The sequence below is a fragment of the Phodopus roborovskii genome, unplaced genomic scaffold (genome assembly GCF_943737965.1).
Source record: "Phodopus roborovskii unplaced genomic scaffold, PHOROB, whole genome shotgun sequence".
NCBI classification, from domain to species: Eukaryota; Metazoa; Chordata; class Mammalia; order Rodentia; family Cricetidae; genus Phodopus; species Phodopus roborovskii.
Genome location: NW_026126540.1, coordinates 31,382,282 through 31,403,166, shown reverse-complemented (window position 1 = coordinate 31,403,166; position 20,885 = coordinate 31,382,282). Strand labels below are relative to the sequence as shown.

Below are 20,885 nucleotides of genomic sequence, written 5' to 3'. Positions count from 1 at the left end.
ATTATACTAAACCACAACCTGATTCTTCCCTATGTCATAGATAACACAATTGACTCAAATTGTTTCTAAGCCTCAACTTCAACAATATTTCCTTTTAACACCCGCCCATTCATCTCTATTATCTTTTGGGGGCGGGGAGGGTGAAGATGACTACAGCGTGTCCTAGGGACCGAACCATGGGGACTCTCCAGTCCTACTCAGGTAGCCGGATTCCTTAGGAAGGAACCCAGTTGAAAGGGCAAGGCTGCCATTTTAACACGGAACCGGCACGTGGCTGGTGCCACCTTCTTCATCCAGCCTCGCGTGCCCAAGAACGCGTGGAAGTTTGAGACTCTGCAGTTAAACCCCGGGCCCGAGTCTCTGTTACCGAGGCAGGCGGCAGCCTTGGCCCCCGGAATCCGTCAGCTCCGGTAATCCCAGATCCCAGCGCCACTTTCCAGTCCCGGGCGCCCGGTCCCCCTCGTCTGGCCGCCGGGGTTTCCGGGAGCTCGCGGCTCCCGGCAGCGGCCAGGCCCGAGCGGCCCGGCGGGCGGGGGAGGGGCGCGGCGGCCGGGAGCGTGCGCGCGCACCTCACACTCCGCCGCCCGGGGACGCCCACTCGCGAGTCGGGGCGGCAGGCCGGCCCGCACACCCCGCCGCCGCTCCGCTCGACCCAACCGGTGTCCGCCCGGCAGCCGCCCCGCGTCCCACGGGCTTCCAGAGGCCAGGGACCAGCTCCGGGCTGCGGACCCGCACCGCCGGCGGCGAGAGCGTGCGAGCCACCCGAGGCCCGGCCCAGCCGGAGCGAGCCGGAGCCGCCCTGCGCCCGCCCGAGGCGCGGCTGCTCGCCCCCGCGCGCCCGCCCGCCCGCCTCTCCCAGGCGGTGCGAGGAATGAGCCGGCGCCGGCCCCGGGTGGTCGGTCCGAGGGCCGCGGCCCGGTTACCTCGCACGCCGCCGAGGCGCGGGAGCTCGGCTCCCGTGGCTGGGCTCGGCCGGGAAGCGGGCGGCGGGGCTCGCTGAGGAGGAGGAGGAAGAGGAGGAGGAGAAGGAGGAGGAGCCGGGCGGGGGCGGCCGCTCGGCAGAGGAGGAAGTTCCGCTCCTGACAGAACGCGCGGGGCGCGGGCGCTGAGGTGTTCGGGACACGGTCGCCCTCGCGGCCCCGGCTGAGCCTCGCCGCTGCTGCGCCCGGCGCCGCTGCTCGGAAACCGCGGAGGTTGCGGAGCGGTGGAGCGCAGGCTCCGGACGCGATCAACTGGACCGACCTGCTGCAAGTGAGCGTGTCGCCGGGCGCCCACCGGGGCGGGTGGCCGCCTCTGAGCATCGCGCCGGGGCGCGGGCATGGCAGAACCCACCTTGCAGCTTCTCTGCAGTGTGGCTCGCACGCTTCACTTCCAGGAATGAAGAGGGCATTCGGCGATCACCCGGTGAGGCACTGAGCGCCAAATGGCGAGAAGATCTTACCGGACAGGAACCAGCGATCGCTTGGGAGGTCAACCGGGTTTCTGGATGTAATTGGAGAGCGTGAAAGAGGTGGCCTTGTTTAAAAAAAAAAAAAAAAAAAAAAAAAGCAAAAGCACAACAATCCTTTGACAGGAGGGAAATTGAGTTTGAGTTATCCATTTTTGCCAAGCTTTTGAAAAACGGTTCGATGTCTTGTACGTATGATATAAGATGAGAACTTTATAAAGTATTCCGTCCAAGAGCCTAAACGATGACTACCCCTGCGCTGCTGCCCCTGTCTGGTCGTAGGATACCACCTCTGAACCTGGGGCCGCCCTCCTTCCCACACCACAGGGCTACCTTGAGACTCTCTGAGAAGTTTATCCTTCTCCTTATTCTTAGTGCCTTCATCACCCTGTGTTTTGGGGCATTCTTCTTCCTTCCAGACTCTTCAAAACACAAACGTTTTGATCTGGGCTTAGAAGATGTGTTAATTCCTCACGTAGATGCCGGCAAAGGGGCTAAAAACCCCGGAGTCTTCCTGATCCATGGGCCCGACGAACACAGACACAGGTTCGTTTGTTTCTTAAATTCTGGTACTCTCAAATTGAGGCTCTCTTCTTTTGGTAGAGCAAGGAACAGTTCACTGCTTTCTCTTTTTCTGTTTTTGCTGCTGTTGTTTTCAGTGAAACGTCAGTGTTAAAGGTTGAGGGCTCATAGCTAGCTGAGTGGAATCATAGCCGGCTAGAGTCCCTTAGTTTTCAGACTCCTCTGTTATGGACAGCTGTGAGTGGGGATGGGAGATTCAGCGTGCGCTCATCGAGGACGTGTTGCGGTCAGTCTTTCTGCCATCCCATGAAGTCACTGAGTCTTGACAGCTGCTAGACTTTGCTCACCCAGGGTTGTGCTCTGTTTTTTGTTTTTGTATTTTTTAAATGTAAGACATAGGCTTTGTATAAATTTGGTCAGTTAATCTGACCTGAGCTCTTGGGGGGGGGGGTGTGTCATGAAATGGGAGCTCTGCTTGCACAAGCCTTTAAGTCATTTTTGTATTTTTACCTAAAAGGAGACTTGGGAGGCAATTCACTTTTAACAAACGTGTCTCTTTTCTCATGAGCAAATTCTCGAATGTGTGAGGAAGGATCATGTATTTGAAGTGAGACCACCTGAAAGATAGAACCCCTGTAGAAAACTGGTAGTGGAACTTAAGCGTGAGGATTTTGAAAAGCCTAGGTTAAAATTTGAGCCCCAGTTAAATAATTGGGACAATACATTATTGTAGTGAGGGCTTTCTCTGTCTGTCAGCATAGTTAATAATTGCTTGCCTGGTGGTTCATTTACTTTTGTTTGTTTACCTATGGAGTACTTCTAGTATAGTTTCATACTATTTTTCTGTAATTTGGTTTTTTTTTTTTTTTTTTTTTTTTTTTTTTGCTATTTCAACTTAGGTACTTTCAATTTTTTTTTAATCTTTGCCTTTGTAACTGAGGGAAACAAATCTTATTTGATCTGGGAAATATCTCCTGAAAAAATAAAGCAGTTTTTCTGTACAGCTTTATTTCCCATGGTATGTATATAAGATCTGATGAGCATTTGGGGAAGAATGTATTTAAGGCTGGCATCAGAGCTCTTTTGACAGCAGTGATGTTTTAAAGTCAGTTAGCTATTATGGTCAACCGCCATGTACTAATAAGTAGCTTCCTTTATATTTTGTATGGGCAAAAGTTTATAGAAATTTCTAATTTTTAGCTTAATGAATTTCTATTTAGACAGTTAAGAATTTTCAATTGGTTGAAGTTAAAATACAAATTTGAAGGAAAATGTAGATGTGTACATTTTATGGCATAATTTTAAAAGGTCTATTTAAGTCTTGTAATAACAACCCTTATACTTTATAGCCCATGAATGAATGGATATATATTGTTGTTCCTGAGTTCGGTGTGAGAAACAGAGTTCTGATGCTGAGGGGTGGTTAGTGAGCTGCATCCTTAGTTTGGGATAGGAAGCAAATGATATATATTGCATTTGCTTGGTACTGAATCAGACAATTCGAATTCATGTGTCGAGAGTCCAAGTAGCGAAGGACCTCTGTATTATCTATTTCCACAGCATTAACAATTTATATTTCTCTTTGTTTAGTATTTTGTTGTTGTTTCCTCTCATCTGAAAACAGTTTATTAAGAGTAATTTTACTTTGAGCAAGCAAATACATTTAAAGTTAAGTGTACATTTAAAATGACAGCAAATTAATGTGTAAATATGGACTTGATTAAGAATAATTCAGAAAGTATTTTTATAGAATCATTTGTCATTGAGATCATACTTATTTTGTGTGTTTGTAATATAGAAGGTAAAAATTGTGTGTGTGTGTGTGTGTGTGTGTGTGTGTTTAAGGGCTAGGGACAGGAGTGAGGAACCTCACTTTACTAGGTGATTGGAAGCAAATCATGGCCATATTTCCTGTTAATGGTGTTTAAGAGCTGCTTGTTGGGTTAGTGTTTCTTTATGAATGCATTAGTTAGTCTAGTAGGGGTTTAAGTTCAGGAGTTAGTCATTTTTACAGTTTTTCAGTGACTAAAATGTGTGATTTTTGAGCTAATTTCTAATCAGCTCAAATTGTTTTCCTCTGTATGACCGAGACATCTACTTTACAGGTTGTACTGAGTGACATAATATGTGCAGAGTCCTTAATATAGTTCATAGCATTCAGCCAATTACCAATAAATCTTAGGTTATTATTACTTGTTATAGTTGGAGTATTATAATTCTGACTCTGCTTTAAGCATTTTATGTTTCTGAAATGCTAGGTATAGTTTGATAATTATTTTAAGAGGAACATTTTATAACTATACTGTTTTATAACCAAGTTACTAGTTAATAATAAATATTGTTCAGACTGCCCATCTGGAGCCTCCCATGTGGAGAGGTTAGTGGACATTTAATAGGTGATTTTTGGTTTGGGGAGTTAGAAAGTTGTACTCAGAGCAGTCAGAATTTAGGGAAGGACTGTCTAGCATTTGTCGTGGAGGTGGAGAGCAATGAGAAGAGGAAGGTTTCATTGAGGGAGAAGGGGCTCTGAGACTTGAAGTGAAAGAAAGCTAACTGAAGTGTAGTGATGGGAGGAAGGGAGTCCTGGTGGGAAAAAGGCTTGGCATCCTCAAGGATGCAAGAAATGTTTTAATGACTCATATAGTAGTTGTGTGGCCAGGTGAAGTGAATAGACAGGGGCAGATGTGGCTTACAGTTGCTGTCTATTCCCTAGTCATAGAAACCTGAGTTAGTTATTAGCATGCACAGAGTGGGAGATTCATGTGAAAGTGGATCTCTGATATTTCCTAAAAGATTTTGAGGCTAGATCCACACTCCAGTGTGTATTTTCAGATGGCTAACACTCAGTTGGAATCTGACTCCCTCTGGACAGGCTTGTGCTCTCCATTTTATGTCACTCACTGAAGGTGTCAGATAAGTAATGTAATAAATCAGTGCTTAGTCTGCTGGTAGTTAACTTTGCATCTCTAGGCTGGATTCAAGTATCTGTTGCTAAGTATTTTGGTCTTCATCCTGAGTAGCCTATGGGAAGTCACTGAAGCAAATGAACACCATCATTTTGAATTTAAAAACAAAACCAATTATTTAGTACAGGAGGTCAACCAAGCCTTGAGGGTCCAAGACACAGAATATTGGTTTAGGCTATAGTAGTAATACTAGGGAATAAGAGAAATTAGTGGAGAAATGAAATTAAGTGTTTGGCTAAGGTAGGAGGAGGGAGTCCAGGCTAACCTGAGTTTCTGGTTTGCATGATCTTGGATCAATGCAAAAATTTTTTCTATTAATGCCTTTTAAAAAAATTATTGTGTTATTCTTGCCTTTATTTACATAATTGGCATTATATGAAATTAATATATTTCCTTGAGGATACCTTAGCATGTTCCCTTCCATTAAGTAGTTTACACATTTTTTGATAAACTTTACATGTTTATAAAAAAATATTTATAAAGTATTTCAGAGTATCAGTCAACTGTCAAGTGATAATAAGACAAACAGTTCCAATATTTAAAAATTACATTTGTGATTTTAAATTGCTACAAATAGGAATTTGTTACAGTGTGCATTAATGTTATTACAATGTTTGCTGATTTATACAAATCTTTCAAGTTTGTGTATGTAATCAGCAGTTTCAATCCATTTAGCAGTCTTTCATTTTGAAACATGTTTACTTATGTAAATGATATTACACAGATGAGCTTGAGCCCCCCCCCCCATGTGTACCTGTGTTTAAAACATTGAACATATATTTCTAAGTTATCCTTTAGTTAGGATAATGTTAGTTTAAATTAAATAATTGAGAGTTATGTGTATTTGTTTCTGGTAGTATTCTTAAAGAGGAAAAAAGTAGGTTTTGCACGCTATATGACAGTGTAGTAGATGTAATCATTTTGAACCTGCAGTGGTCCTTACTAGTTACGTCAGACAAAATGTGTACTTTAGATGGATGTGGAGATGGCTTAATAAGGTACTCTGGAAGTAGAGGTGGATGTATCTCCATGAGTTCAAGGCTAGCCTGGTCTACCTAATGAGTTCCAGACTATCCAGGGCTATATAGTGAGATGTCTCAAAAACAAAACACAAACCCAAACAAAAATGAAATCCCACAAAAGTGCTGTGATGAGAGATTCTTGAACTCTCTCCATTCTTAGATTGAGATTTATTTATTTGAGTATCTTTCTCTATGTGTATGACATGTGTGCACAGGTACCTATAGAGGCCAAACAGAGGAGGCGTTAGATCCCCTGTACCTGGAGTTTTATAGGCCATTGTGAGCTGTTGGATGTGGGTCCTGGGAATTGAACTTGTGTACTCTTAACCACTGAACCATCATCTTTCCAGTACTTTGAATTCTTTAGTCACATCATAATTGCTGTGTTTTGCTTGTGATTCATCATTAATTTTTAGTGCATTTCTACTAAATGCTGGACAGGAAGTAACTTATAGGCAAAAGGGTTTATTTTACCTCACAGTTGAGGAATGCAGCTCATTACATGGCAGTGGGAACAACTTGGTCTGTAGTGCTGTGGAATCAGAAAAGGAAATTCCAGTGTTTATCTAGCTTTCTCCTTCTTCTCTTTTTATTTAGCCCTTGATCTATTCCATAGGATGGTGCTCCCCAATTTTAGGGGGGGTGTTTTATTTTTTCTCAATTAAATGTTTCTGGAAACACCCTTGGCAGACATACCTGACTTTGTGCCTTGTAGGGAGTGGAGGAAGCCCTGAGTGAGTGAAGTCCTTAGTGAATGTTTATTGTTGAAATGGACTCCAAGCAGACCCATGGGAAATTGGCAAACCTGTTCCCTCTATAGTTCAGGCTCAGAAAGATTTGAGTGTTTACTGATAAGTGATCAGGGTATACAAAAGCTAGCAACTGTAGCTTCCTCTCCATGTTTACAGTCTTGCCTACAGAGACCCACTACCAAAACTAGCAAGCTCCTTGTTGTCTTATGCTGTACTTGAACTCACTGAGGTTCTGGATGGATGGCAGAAGTAGTAGCTTAGAGTCTTAACAGTTTTCAACACTATTCCAAAATCTATGGTCTCTTTTGAGATTCAAGGTAGTCTCTTATCAATGAGTCTCTCATCCAATAAAATTTAAAACAAAAACAAGGCAACTTATATATTTTCATTTATTGTGGCAAAGAGTAAACATCCCTACTCCTAAAGGTATCAGTGAGGGCATAGCAAAGAAAGATAGTGCCAAAAGCAAGACTGAAATCAGACAGGACATATGACAAATCCTGTAGCTTCATGTCTGGTAGCCAGGGTTCTTGGTTGATATCATAGGGGCTTTAACAACCTTGGGTAGTTATTCCCTTCCAGTTGTGTTGTCTACAATACAGCACACCTAGCCCTCTCTCTTAGGCTGGCCCCATTCCTTCCCTGCAGTATTTTTTGAAGATATGACAGGTTCTAGCAATCTCCAACTTCCTGGGATCTCGACTTAGGCTTCACCTTTATAACTTTATGCAGTCGCTTCTGCATTTTGTGTTGGGCTGTCTTTAGGGGTTTTCTGAAACCTTGGTACAAGCCTCCATGACCCTGTAATCCTGTGAAACTAGCACTCTGTGTACAGCCCCAAGTTTTATTCTTGGCTCAAAATGTAGTCTGTACACATGGCCTCTGTGTACATTGGCAGTTGAACCTGGGAAGACACTTCTCTAGGCAGTTACTTTCCAGCAAGAAACTCCTTCAGTAGTATTCTGAGTGCAGTCTCTTTTCCTATGAATTATGAATTTGCATTTTACAAGCTAAGTCTAATGGGTGGTGTCTTGTCCTATAAGGGAATGTTATTTTTTTAAAAATATTTTTAAATTTACATTTATTTCTTTTGGGCATGTGCGTGCGTGCGTGCATGTTTGTATGTACACATCCAATGGTGCACATGTAGAGCTCAGAGAACAGATTGGTTCTTTATACCTTGTTGATTCCAGAAATTGAACTCAGGTTGTAAGCCTGGCAGCAGGTGTCTTTGCCCACTGACCCCATCTCTTTGTTCCCAAAGGGACTTTTTTTTTTTGTCCTAGTACAAAACAAGTGATTTCTCTTTAATCTCTAAAACCCTATCCCTTAAACAAAATGTTTTTTTAGATTATTTAATACATGTGTGTATGTTTGTGTACATTTGTTCAAGTACCAAGGGGGCCAGAAGAAGGTGTTCGGTCCTTTGGACTGGAGTTACAGGTAGCTGCAAGTCTTTTGCTATGGGTGTTCAGAATTAAATTTTGCAAGGGCCTCTTTAAGAACAGTGCATCCATCCTCCTCTAACTGCTGACTCTTAATTTCCTTAATAACTGAGATTCTTTGCCTCTGCCTTCCAGTGTACTCATGTTCCTTTTCTTGCTAAACTGTACATTTCCCCTATTTTTCTGCTCTCTTTCATCATTAATCTGGGCGAGAGCAATGGGTAGTAACCATGCCACAGGCTCAATGCTCTGCTATGAAATTTCCTCTGCTAAACAAATTACTCCATTACTTTTGAATTCAGCTTTGCTCAAGTTGTCTGGATATGGACAGAACACAGACATATTTTCTGCCACAATGTAATATGAATGTCCTCTTGTCCAGTTTCCTGCTGAGTCTCTTTTATTTCTGACTGAGGCTTGGTGAACTTTAATTTCACTGTCTGCATTTTTATTGGCTCTCTCGTCCTCTGCACTCCCACTATAATGGCTGGTTAAGTTCCATTTATAGCATTCTAGTGCATCACCCAAGGATTAAACTCTTGCCACTTTTGATTCCTGTTGCCTAAATACACAGAAAAAAAATACATATGTTAGGTATAGATATCAAAAATTTATTTACAGTAAGTCAGATTTGTTTAAAAACTCTTCTTTGATTTTCATATAACCTTACCATTTATTAAGCACAAAAGCAAGTTTGCATACTAATGATATAGATATGTTTATTTTTATGTAAATATATAGCTACTTTAAAATAGAAATCTTGAGTGTATATTTGATACTGCAGGACATAGACCATCTTCATTTTTCAGAGTTGATTCGTATTTTAATTTTATAATTATCAATGCTGAGAATGCTGCTTCACTTATATTAGTATAAAATAGCAAATTGTACACAAATATATTTTTATTTTTTTTTTTTACATCTATTTACTTTTTTATTTAGTGTGTGTATATGTGTGTGTCTGAGCATGCACATGCCTCAGGGCTCATGTGGAGCCCATGTGGATGTCAGAGGACAACTTGTAGGTGTTGGTTTTCTCTTACCCTCATGTGGGTTCTGAGGTTTGAACTCAGGCTGTCAGGCTTCATGGCAGGTGCAGTCAGTCACCTGCTGAGCCATCTATCTGGCCCACAAAAGGCACCTTTAAAGTCTTTTCAGAAATTGCTGGAAATTGTACCATAATCTCGAGCCAAAATTCACTTAATGATTTTTACAATAAAACTTGGAACCTGAAATAGCATCTTTAAAAATGAAACATTTTAACATTATACAGAGATGAACTAATACATGCTGATCAAAATATTAGAAGCTTTTGGTTTTTATAATTGAATTATTTTTTTGTTTAAGGAAAAACATATGCATAAGAAAAAAACATTGCAGCCCATAACATACAATGCTCTTGAAGCTGAGTTTCAGGAGTTTATTGCATTGTATGGTGTATGGTGACATGTACAGTACGAAGTGCCCATTTCATATGTTCAGAATCAAGGTTGTAGTGAAGTCATGTGATGCAACTTGAGTGAGCATTGCTAGAAACACCCCAGATTCAATACACATTTGATATTGAATGCATCTTGGGTTATTGCATGTGCCCTGTTGCCATATTTTCATGCCTCCTACATTCAGTTACATGTTTCTATCTATGGTTGTGACCCACATTTTAAGAAGCCTAGTTATACTCAAAGATCCAAAGTCTTTCAAATTCCTCTTGCAAACCAGTTTTAAAAGACCGTAAACTATGTAGACAAGCTGTCTTAGTTCCAACTTTTCTTTGCTGTGACCAAATATCTGACAGGAAGCAACTTAAAGGTAGAGGGTTTATTTTGGCTTTTAGCTTAGCATGCAGTGTAGGGGGAGGCCTGGTGGGAAGGGCTCGACTCATGATTCTGACCAAGAAGTAGAATGTCAGTGTTCATCTGGCTCTTTCCTTTCCCCAGTCAATGGAATGACACTACCCTGCTTCAGGGTGGGTTCCTCCATCTAGTTAACCCTCTTTGGAAATCATACAAACACACTCAATGGACTGCCTTATTAACTAACCCTCAGTTTTTCTTATTCCAATCAAGTTCATAATTAAAGTGAACCATTATAGTGTGAGCTAGAGATTATAAATATCAGTATTGCAGTTTTAATTTTTTTTTCATTTTGTATTCACCTGATCCCTCTTTTATGTCTTTAGACTTCCTAACATGTTTATTTTTTGAGACAAGGTCTTGCTATGAGGCTCAGACTTTCCTTCCTCAGTCTCCCCGGGTATCAGAATAACAGTTATATATACTTAAAGCTTTTTGGTCCTTTTGCAGATTTGATGTTTTGTCTTCTAGTAAGTCTGTTGGATATTCCACAACCTTTGTAATATATGTCCCCATTTAGCTCATAGTTTATCTTCTCTTTACTTAGATGTGAATTGTATATAGTTTTTTTATACTTTATATTTCTGGACCAGACTAGAGTAGATTTCTTTATTATTGTTCTTCTTTGGATAAGAATATGACTGAATACCCTTTCTAGATCTGTAGTTGGAAAACAAGTAGTTTGTATTCATAGACTTAACGACCTTATTGCTGGAGTAGATTTTTATGTAGTTCTCAAATTCAGAATACAGTTGGCAGTATGGATAGTCTCTATGATTCCTTCATCTCTCAGAGTATAGTTCTTCCTAGTTTCTCTGCACAGCTCCTCCAAGAGTTGCTCTCAGATAGAATGAAGGTGGTTGGAAGATGAAGTATGAAGGGCTCTGTATAAATATTTTTATATCATACATATACATACATACATGGATGTTCGGACCTGTATTGGGTGGACTATTGGCCTTCACTGAGATATGGAGCACTTGCTAGGGAGGTAGATTGAGTATTAAGGAAGGCCTAGTTGTTTTAAATCTAAGAGTGGTTATAGACTTGTAAATAATTTGTCTGGATTCTGATGCTAAGTTTGTAATGGCTGGTTGCTTGTTGATTTGGGTTTTTTTTTTTTGTTTGTTTTGTTTTTTGATTTTTTTTTTTTGATGGTCTGAGTTTTTTTGTTTTTTCTCCACTTTAAATCATTTCTAGTTTTTTTCACAAGATGTTGTATAATGAACTGCTCACTCACAGGGTAACCTTTAGTGTGTTCTTATTTAAAGCCTAATTTTGATCTGAATCAAAAGTGCCTTTAACTTTGCTTTATTAGTTAAGCAGTTTGAAACCACAGAGTATGTTTTTTTATTCTTATTTGATATTATAAGAGGTGAGTATTATATGCCATAATAGGTAGATAGTATTTATTGAAGGGCAGTATTATTACTATCATCATCATTATCATCATCGTCTCATCATCATCTTCATCATCATTTATTCATTTATGGTTCATACCTTTAATCCCAGCACTCAGGATGAAGAAGCAGGCAGATCTCTGAATTTGAGGTTAGTTTGGGGCCAGCTAAGGCTACAGAGAGAAACCCTATCTCAAAAAACCAACCAACCAACAAACAAAACATATAAATGTTTTAAGGAAATAAAGTTTGTTCAAACTCTAGTTTATTTCCTCCAAAAGTTATGATAGCTTTTACAGACTTTTCTTTGGCTTTCTTAAAAAGAGTTATAGGACTAGGAAATGTTTTTTCTTATCATTTCTTCTTTTGGCTTCCTTATTAAAATATCAAATTTGTGATATATGGTTATCCCTTCCAAAATACTGATAATTGATTTATTTAGTATAGATTAAGGTTGTCTTTTTAAAAATCTAAAACACAGAGACTTTAAAATTGCTACCGATTCTTTATTAGCAGTGGAAATGGAGTTTCTCTTTGTGTCCTTATCCAGGTAGCTTTTCTGATAATAAAGGTAGACTATAATCCAGGAAGACTGTTTGTGTAACAGTCATTTCAGTCAACATTGAACTGTGGTTCTATACAGGATAGAAATCTTGTAACATTACAGTGGAACTAAGAAATGCGTATCTCCTGACTAATGCATAGCTCAACAAGGGGTAAGGGAAAGGAAACTGCAGAAGGGTGGGTCTGGGAAGACTCCGGGAATCAGTCCACAGTAGATTTAGCAGAGCTTTTTAGAGCTTTTGTAGACCTTAACGAACTCCTTTAAGCCTTTGAAAGTATGGCCCCCAACACTAAAAGGCTTTAATTAGCAGAGATGAGTGAGCATGTTATATTATCTGTTTATAAGTAAAATATTATTTTCTATGACTGTTGTACATCTGTGCTTTTGAAATATTCTGAGGTTTTTAAAAATACTTTTCTAATGGTGATTTTCTTTTAGAACTTCAGAGTTCTTGTTACTTGGAGCTCTGTGTCCTTTATTACTAGCTTGCTTGGCTTACTCCTTTAGCTCCTCTGCTATTAGAGTTTCTTTAAAAAATTTTTTTAGTCTTTTGTTATGGTATATTCAAAAGATTATATAATCATTGCTTCCTGATATGTCTTTCACAATGATCCTTGATGACAGATAACTATATTTTATCTATTTCCAGTGCATGAAGGCCTTTTATTAAAAAAAATGACAAAAACATTAGAAATAATTTGTATTTGCTCAATCTAGAACAAACTTATTCCTGGAATTGTACCTAATAGTACTCAATGCCCCAGCACTGAATTTCCATTTTTTTTTTTTTTAAAAAGAGTAGAAACATGTGATAAGTGTTTTCATGTCTTTAATCCTCTCTAGTTTTCTTACCAGAGTTGTAAGTGGGTTTTAGTAATCTCATCTTGATACTCTAACATTGAAATCATGCTTATATTTTGAAAGCTTCCTCCAGAAGCTATGTATCTACTAAACATCATTAATTGATGTTTTAAACGTGTGTACATGTTATATTTCCTCTTGATTGAAAATGACAAAAAACATACAAACTGAGTCTGTTTATTTCTTGACTAGGAAAATGATTTTGTTATTTTCAGTTTTCTATTTGTGCAAATTCTGCCAAAGATATTTATTTGCTGTTGTTTTTGTTGAGACTTCTTTTTTGTTAGAATATAGTTGAAGTAAAATGTATGATGGAGTATTGAAGTATATTAAGATAAAGTATTTAACTTTCTTGTGCTTTGATGTCCTTATTTGTGAAGTGAAGGAAGTGATTGAATCATCTTTTGCTCATGAACATTATCCAAAAGTAATCTATGCAATAGGGAACTGACATGTGTGTGGTACTTTACACAGCACAAAGACTGAAGATATAATGTATCTTTTTTTGTACATAAAATTAGAAGGTTTTTTTTTTGTTTTTGTTTTGTTTTGTTTTTCCAAGACAGGGTTTCCTTTTGTAGCGTTGGCTGTCCTGGAACTAGTTTTGTAGGCCAGGCTGGCCTTGAACTCACAGAGATGTGCCTACCACTGCTTCCCCAGTGCTGGAATTAAAGGTGTTCACTACTGTCTGGCTATAAAATAATTTTTAAAAAGTGAATAAAATTTATAGCATGGTTATATAGTATTGGAAATTTAATAAATAAAAATGGTAGCTAAGGAGGTGGTTTGTTGGTTGGGTAAGAGTGATTGAGGCACAAATGTGAGGACCTAAGTTTACATCCCCAGCACCTATATAAAAGCTAAGTGTAACCATGAACGTGAGCCTCAGCACTGTGAGGAGTGGAGGCTCACTGGGGCTTGCTGGCCAGCAGCCTAGTCAAAAAACAACAACAACAACAAAAAGGACTCCAGGTTCAGTGAGAGACCCTGCTTCAAAGTGGAGAGGGATAGAGTTGGATACCCGACATTGTCTTCTTGCTTCCATCATTATATACATACATACATACATACATACACACACACACACACACACACACCCCTAAGTAAAACATTAAAACAAGTGAAAAGACTTTTCACATATTCTTGTTTCTCAGTGTAAACAATTTATTGAATGTTTGTATGTACCATTTGAAAGAAGAGTTCAGTATGTTTAGAAAAATGTTCCTAGGTGTCATTTTTTGGAGTTGGGTCACAGTCACACTATCTAAGCTATGAGAGTAGATTTTGAGAAAACAGTCCTTGAGTAACTGAGCCATCAGGCCCTTTAAGGGCCTTCACTGCTACTGAGGTGCACATTACCTTTGACTTAAGACTGTCATTTTCTAACCTTAATATTGAGAGATGTCCCTGAAAAGATTTGCTCTCTTTTGTTCAGAAAATTGTACAAGTTAGGCACTGTGTTTTGCTTTTGGTTTTGCTTTTAAAGGGAATAGGGTAATCTGGAGATAATATGGATTATTGCTTTGCCTTTTGGTATTTTGTCATTTACATATTTATAAAATCCTCTATTATTTTTGTAGCCCTCTTGGTTTCTCCTTAACTGATACTGATACTACTATTAAATTATTATTCAGCAAGTGTTTTGAGATTTTATTATGTATCAAGTAATATACTAAGTATTAGGCATTATTGTGAAATATAGAGGACTAATTTTTGACAGTGGACACTACTGCAATCCAGAGTTTGTATTCAAAGCCAGGCAGTGGCAGTGCAAGCCTTTAATCCCAGCACTTGGAAGGGAGAGGCAGGCGGATCTCTGAGTTTGAAGCCAGCTTGGTCTACAGAGGTAGTTCCAGGACAGCCAGGGCTATACAGAGAAACCTTGTCTCAAACAAACAAACAAACAAACAACAACAAAAAGTTTAGATGTAAATCTTTTTTTATATAATTTATCTAACCTTTATTTTATGATCATTGATGTGAAGCTCTAACCTTTATTTTATGATCATTGATGTGAAGCTATCAAATCCCCTGGGACTAGAGTTAAAGACAGTTTAAGCTGCCATGTGGGTGCTGGGAATGGAACTCTGGTAATTGGGATAATGTAGTTTAGATAAGGTAGATTAGATCAAGTGTGGTCTTCAAAACTTCTTACCTTACTAATTCCAAGATCATAAACACTTTTTATTCATATAAATTTACCTAAATGAACCTAATCATTTTAAAGTGATAACTTACTTAATGGCATTTGTAGATGTAATATTACCCAACTACCATCCCTAATTTGAAAACAGTTTTAACACATTGAAAGGGGTCACTATTTCCTGTAAAGATAGGTTTCCTAGTTTTTATAGATTGCTGTTAGAATTTTGTAAGAGATTACCTTAAATCTGAGGGTTGCTTTGAGTACTGTTACTGCCCTAAAAGTGTCAAGCCTTGCAGTTTATGATAAGTCTCTGTGACTTAGATCTTCCATACTTTCTGCATTGTTTTTAGGTTTCAGTCTAAGTGTTTTCTCTGCTTTAAATTCATTGCAGGTATTTTTTCGTTTTCTCTTTAGATTTTCTTAGAAATATGATTGTATTTTTGGAGTGACATGGTGGTGCACGTCTTCAGCTCCAGCACTCAGGAAGCAGAGGCAGGTGGATCTCTGTGAGCTTGAGGCTGGCCTGGTGTACATGAGTTCTAGGACAGCATGGACTACATAAAGAGACTCTTCCTCAAAATAAAAAGACAGTCCTACAGGTGGTTTTCTCTGTTCATTAAATATAGTGGCATCTAGTTTTCTTTATTGCTTTAATTTGATTCTGGAGCAAAGCAATGCTGGCCTCATGCAATGACCTGAGGTTTTCGTCTTCAGTTCCCGGAAAGCTTCTGTGGAGCTGATACTAGTTTTGCCCTAAGTCCTTGGGGGAATTCTCAAGTGAAGTCATCTTAGTTGAGGAGTGTGTGTGTGTGTGTGTGTGTGTGTGTGTGTGTGTGTGTTTTATATTTATAAGATTGCTATTGTGCCCTTTTTGTCATTTCTGATGTTGGAAATTTGTTATGATTTCAATACCTTTCACTCAAGTAATCAAGAGAAGTATAAAGAAAATCAGTAGGGACATAAAACCAACTTGACTTGACATTTATAGAACACTACCCAACAACAGCAAAATATACATTCTATTAAGACCATTATCTAGGCCATAATAAAGGGATTTAAGTCAGTGAAATTAGCTTCAGTGAAATTAAAACACATTGATGAGGTAAAGATACTGGATAGTCTCCAAATGTCTGGAAATGGACATCTCTCTGAATCATGGGTTACAGAGAACATAAAAAGTGCAGTTGGATGAGAAGTAGGTGTCAGTGGAGTTTTCCTGTTCCACAGCTGCTCTCAGTGATCAGTCAGAGACTTACTATAAATTATAAATGCTGGGCCAATAGCTCAGGGTTGTTACTAACTAGTTCTTACAACTTAACCCATTTATTTCTGTTAATCTGTATGCTGCCCCAAGGCTTGTGGCTTTTACCTCTATCTCATTTTGTATGTCTGGCTAGGGACTCCGGACTCTACCCTTCCTCATCCCATCACTCTTAGGCGTTCCTGCCTAAGTTTATCCTGTTTACTATTGGCCAGTCAGCTTGTTCCTTCTTCTTCCCTTCCCCTCCCTCCCCCTTCCCTTCCCCTTCCTTCCCTCCCTCTCCCCTTCCCTTCCCTCCCTCTCCCCTTCCCTTCCCTCCCCCCTTCCCTTCCCCCTTCCCTTCCCTTCTGCCTTCCTTTCTCTCCCCCTTCCCTCTCCCTTCCCTTCCCCTTCCCCTCCCTCCCCCTTCCCTTCCCTCCCCCTTCCCTTCCCTTCCCTTCCCCTCCCTCCCCCTTCCCTTCCCCCTTCCCTTCCCCTCCCTCCCCCTTCCCTTCCCTTCTTTTCCCCTCCCCTCCCCTCCTTCCATTCCCTTCCCTTTCCCCTTCCCTTTTCTCATCCTCATCCTCATCCTCCCCTCCCCCTTCCTTCCTTCCTTCCTTCTTTCCTTTCCCTTCCTCCCTCCCTCCCTCCCTCCCTCCCTCCCTCCCTCCCTCCCTCCCTTTCTTTTCAAGACAGGGCTTCTCTGTGTAGCTTTGGAGCCTGTCCTGGCACTCACTGTATATACCAGACTGGCCTCAAACTCACAGAGATCTGCCTCCTCTGCCTCCTGTAAGCTTGATTCTTAAACCAATCACAGTTACTGTGTAGCCTAGGCTGGCCTCAAACACAGTATTCTTGCCTCTGCTTCTCAGATGCTGAGAATGTAGGCATACGTCATCATGCCTAATTGTTGCATGAATTCTCTTTGGTTTAAAGGTTAACAGAGCTCACATCAGCACTAGAGAGGTATAAAAGATAGGACCAGGGACTTCAGTTGTCAGTCTCAGGAGTCTCTAGCCAAGTTGAGGAAAGCATAGCAGTCTGAGTGAGCCTGAGGAGCAGTGAAGTGTGGAGTAGTTTGACAATCGCCCCTTTGGTCTGAGCTGAGGTAGAGATAGGAGCTAGTGGCTGGCTGCTTTGCTTTTCTGATCATCAGCTTTAAGCTTGAACTTCGTTTTTAACTTAGCATGTTACACATGTAGCCCAGGGCGGCCTTGAATTCACAGAGATCCATCTGCTTCTGTCTCTGGAGTGCTAGGATTAAAGGTTTCTACCAACCCTGCGGGCTTCTATAGATAACTAGTGGTTTAGGCAAGCTTTATTTGTTTCAGCATAAACAAAATATCACATCTCCCTCCCTTCTTTTTTTTTTTTTTTTTTGTCTAAAATGAATGGCCCAATTTTCTTTCCTACTTCTTCAATTCTGTCCCAAATATTCAAAGCTGCTGCCCAACATAAAGCCAGGGTGTGGCCATCATATAGGGTTGTCTGTCTGTAGTAGTGTAATCTCCTGCTGCAATAAGTTGATCTTGGGAGCTTTCCATACCTCTACTCCACTCTGGTGTCCAGTGGTCTTAGCCTATTTTTTCTACCAGGTCCTCCATGTAATTGTGGATCAGCAAGACTGCTGCAACCAAGTCTCTTCAGTATTTAGGGATAATTCTGTTACAAGTAGATCATGAGTTCAACATTGATTTATAAATGGTGAGTGCATGCTATATGAGACTATCACTTCTTTGAGTCTCCTTAAATCTAACATTGCCACAGGAGTCCAGTCAGCTCTTACAGAGCCTCTATCATTCAGCAATTCCTGTTAGGTTACTGGGTATATTATTAAGGTTGGTTGTTTGAAAACCTTAAGTTTTTCCTCTCCAACCTTATAATGTAATGATGAATTGGTTCTCTTTTAAATTCCTTTGTCTGGGTTTCAATATCTGTATGATCTGTTTTATTAAGTTTTTCTAAGGCTTGTATCTTGGCACTTGTATCAAACAACTTTTTAAAAAATAAACTAAGAATTTTCAAAATGATAATTAACATGTCAATCTTGATTTAGCTGATTATCTCTTCATTTAATTGTTCCATTTCTAAATTATGCATTGCCTAATCATATAGAGCCCTAACTTTATTGTAATTGTGTTTACCATTTTTTTAACATGGAGAAAAACTACTCTTTTAACTAATTCCTCCCTTTAAGAATTCCCAATTTTCTCACCAAGTCTGCTGACTATTATGTTGAAGATGTGAGGCTGACTGCTGCTGTGTAGATGGTAAAACCTGACTGGATTTCAAGGCAGCTACCTAGTTTGGCAGCAGCCTGAAAGGGGGGGGGGGTCCAGGAAAAGCCCACCAGGAGAGAGGAAAGGAAAATCTAGCTGGAAGAGAAGTGACTCTAACTGCATGTAACTCTGGTTTGTGCTGGTGGCTGCAAAGCCACAGACAAATGAGTTTTTTTTTTTTTTTTGGTTTGTACCCCCAAAAGTTGGGTGCCAGATGTTGTACAAATTCTCTTTTGTTTTAATAATAAAAACTTGAGGTCAGCTATCAGGGTGAAAGCTGAAGGTTCAGAGAAGCAGAGCAGCCCGCCACTCGAGTTCTTACCTTTCTATCAATGCTCAGACCAAAGGGACGATCCTGTCCTCACTCAGACTGCCTGAACTCCTGTCTCCTCCCACCTTATCTAGTTATTGAGGTATACTTTACAAATCATTTTAAGTGTACCCACTTAAATTTGTTACTTAGCTTTCTCATTACTGACAGACTTAACAGAAAGGAGGAGTTGTTTATTTTGGTTTGCAGCTCTAGAAGTGTCAGTCCATTGTGGTATGGAGGACATGTTGAAGCAGAACAATCTATGTCATGGTGATGAGGCAGGGAGAGAGATACAAGATACACACAAGAACCTGCTCCAGTGACCTACTTTCTGCAGTTAGGGATCACCACCTAAACATTCTGGAAGCCCCCAAAATGGTGCCACTAGCTGAGGACCTTTGCCTTAATGTGTAAGATTGTATGTTTGTGTGTGGGTATAGGTCATTTCATATTAAAGCATTAATATTTGTGTAGAGTTAAGTGAGAGCTTTTACTGCCTCTTTAGGGCATATGTTTTCCAAATCCATGTGTTCACGCTTAGGTAGCTGAATATCTTTGCTTTGTTGACATTTGACTTAGCACATCTTAAGTCATATTAGTTATGTTTCTCACTCTTTTTATCTGTTTCCTTCTTTGTGTGTGTGTGTGTATGTGTGTTTGTATGAATGAGGGTGTGCATGCACACACGTGTTTGTGCATGCATGTAAAGGCCAGAAGTTGATGCAGTGTCTTCTATTGCTCTCTACATTTATTTATTTACTTATTTATAGACAGAATCTTTCACTGAACCTGGAGCTGACTGACTTGGCAAGACTAGCTGGCGGTAAGGCTCCAGGGATCCTTTTGTCTCCACTATCCTAGAATTGGTATTGGAGACATGCACCGAAATTTGCCAAGAATACAGGCATGCACCATGGTACCTAAGTTTCCATGTTTGGACTCTGAACTCAGGTCTTCATTACTTATATGTCAAGTGCCTCATCGACTGAGCCATCTCCCCATCCTGCCCTTTCCTTCTTTATTCTCTACGTTAATATACCTGTTTTACATGCATAGAAAAATACTGTTTTTAACTTCCTCCCTTTTCTATGAATATGAATTCACCCAAATTTATTGATTCTGCCTTTCTAAGATAAACAAACAAAACCCCCCAAAAACGTCTCTCTCTCTCTCTCTCTCTCTCTCTCTCTCTCTGTGTGTGTGTGTGTGTGTGTGTGTATGAGCTTGTGTATGCAAAGAGAGCATTGTATTTCTTGGAGCTAGAATTACAGATAATAGTGAGGTGACTGGGTGATTTGAACTTGGGTTTTCTGGAAGATCAGCAAGTGCTCTTAACCAAAAAGCCATCTCTCCAGTCTTTAGGTTCTGCCCTTCTAAAATTAGACCTTTTTCCTCATATCTAGTGTGTATGTGTGTGTGTGTGTGCATGTGTTCTCCCTCATGGACTATTTGACCTTCTAATTCCTTTCCCAGTCTCTGTTCTTTCTCTACCAAAGTCAATCCTAATATCTTTCTAAATGTAGTTATGTTGTTTCAAGTTGAAGTCCTTCAGTAGCTTCCTCTTGTACTCAGGATGCACTGTAGTATCAACTCGTGCATTGCTCCCCCTCCCCTGGTTTTCTTGTTAAGCTCATTCTGTCCTTCTGTAGTATGTTTTCTTCTCATGATTTGCTTTATTAGCTATACCAAATTATTTTGTCTAGTATGCTGTGTCACTTCTTTATGCCATCATACACTCTAATTTCTATATTTTCATTTCTTGTTCAGCCTGGCAGATTCCCATTCTTTGAATTTCTTTTGATGTTCACATCTATCTCTATACAAATCTGTTTTCAGATCATTCTCTGTGTGTTTAACATATAGCTGTTTTTTCCATGCATGGATTACATTTTTTGTAACAGTTGCTGGATTGTACTTTCTTTGTTGTGATATACTTATTGTGTACTTACTCTTTACGTATTTGATTTTTTACTCCACTGAATGAGTAAATCTTTTGCCATGTATTTATATGTGGTGTGTGTGTTCCCAGAACCTATTTTAGTATTCCTTACCTTTTGGAAATATTGATTATCAT

The 20,885-nt window shown here is 39.9% G+C and overlaps 1 protein-coding gene across 2 annotated transcripts in view; it reads left to right on the top strand.

Annotated features, from left to right (window-relative positions):
• Nucleotides 1-1,582: 1,582 nt before the first annotated feature.
• Man1a2 (mannosidase alpha class 1A member 2) overlaps nt 1,583-20,885 on the top strand; it is a 107,602-nt gene continuing 88,299 nt past the window's right edge. The window contains exon 1 of one of the 2 annotated variants that reach the window (XM_051199212.1): nt 1,583-1,993. In XM_051199212.1, coding sequence (XP_051055169.1) covers nt 1,692-1,993 — 302 coding nt within the window. In that variant the 5' untranslated portion in view covers nt 1,583-1,691. Of the gene's footprint in view, nt 1,994-19,719; nt 19,744-20,885 lie in introns of those variants that run through there. The other variant, XM_051199213.1, reaches the window with a different exon arrangement.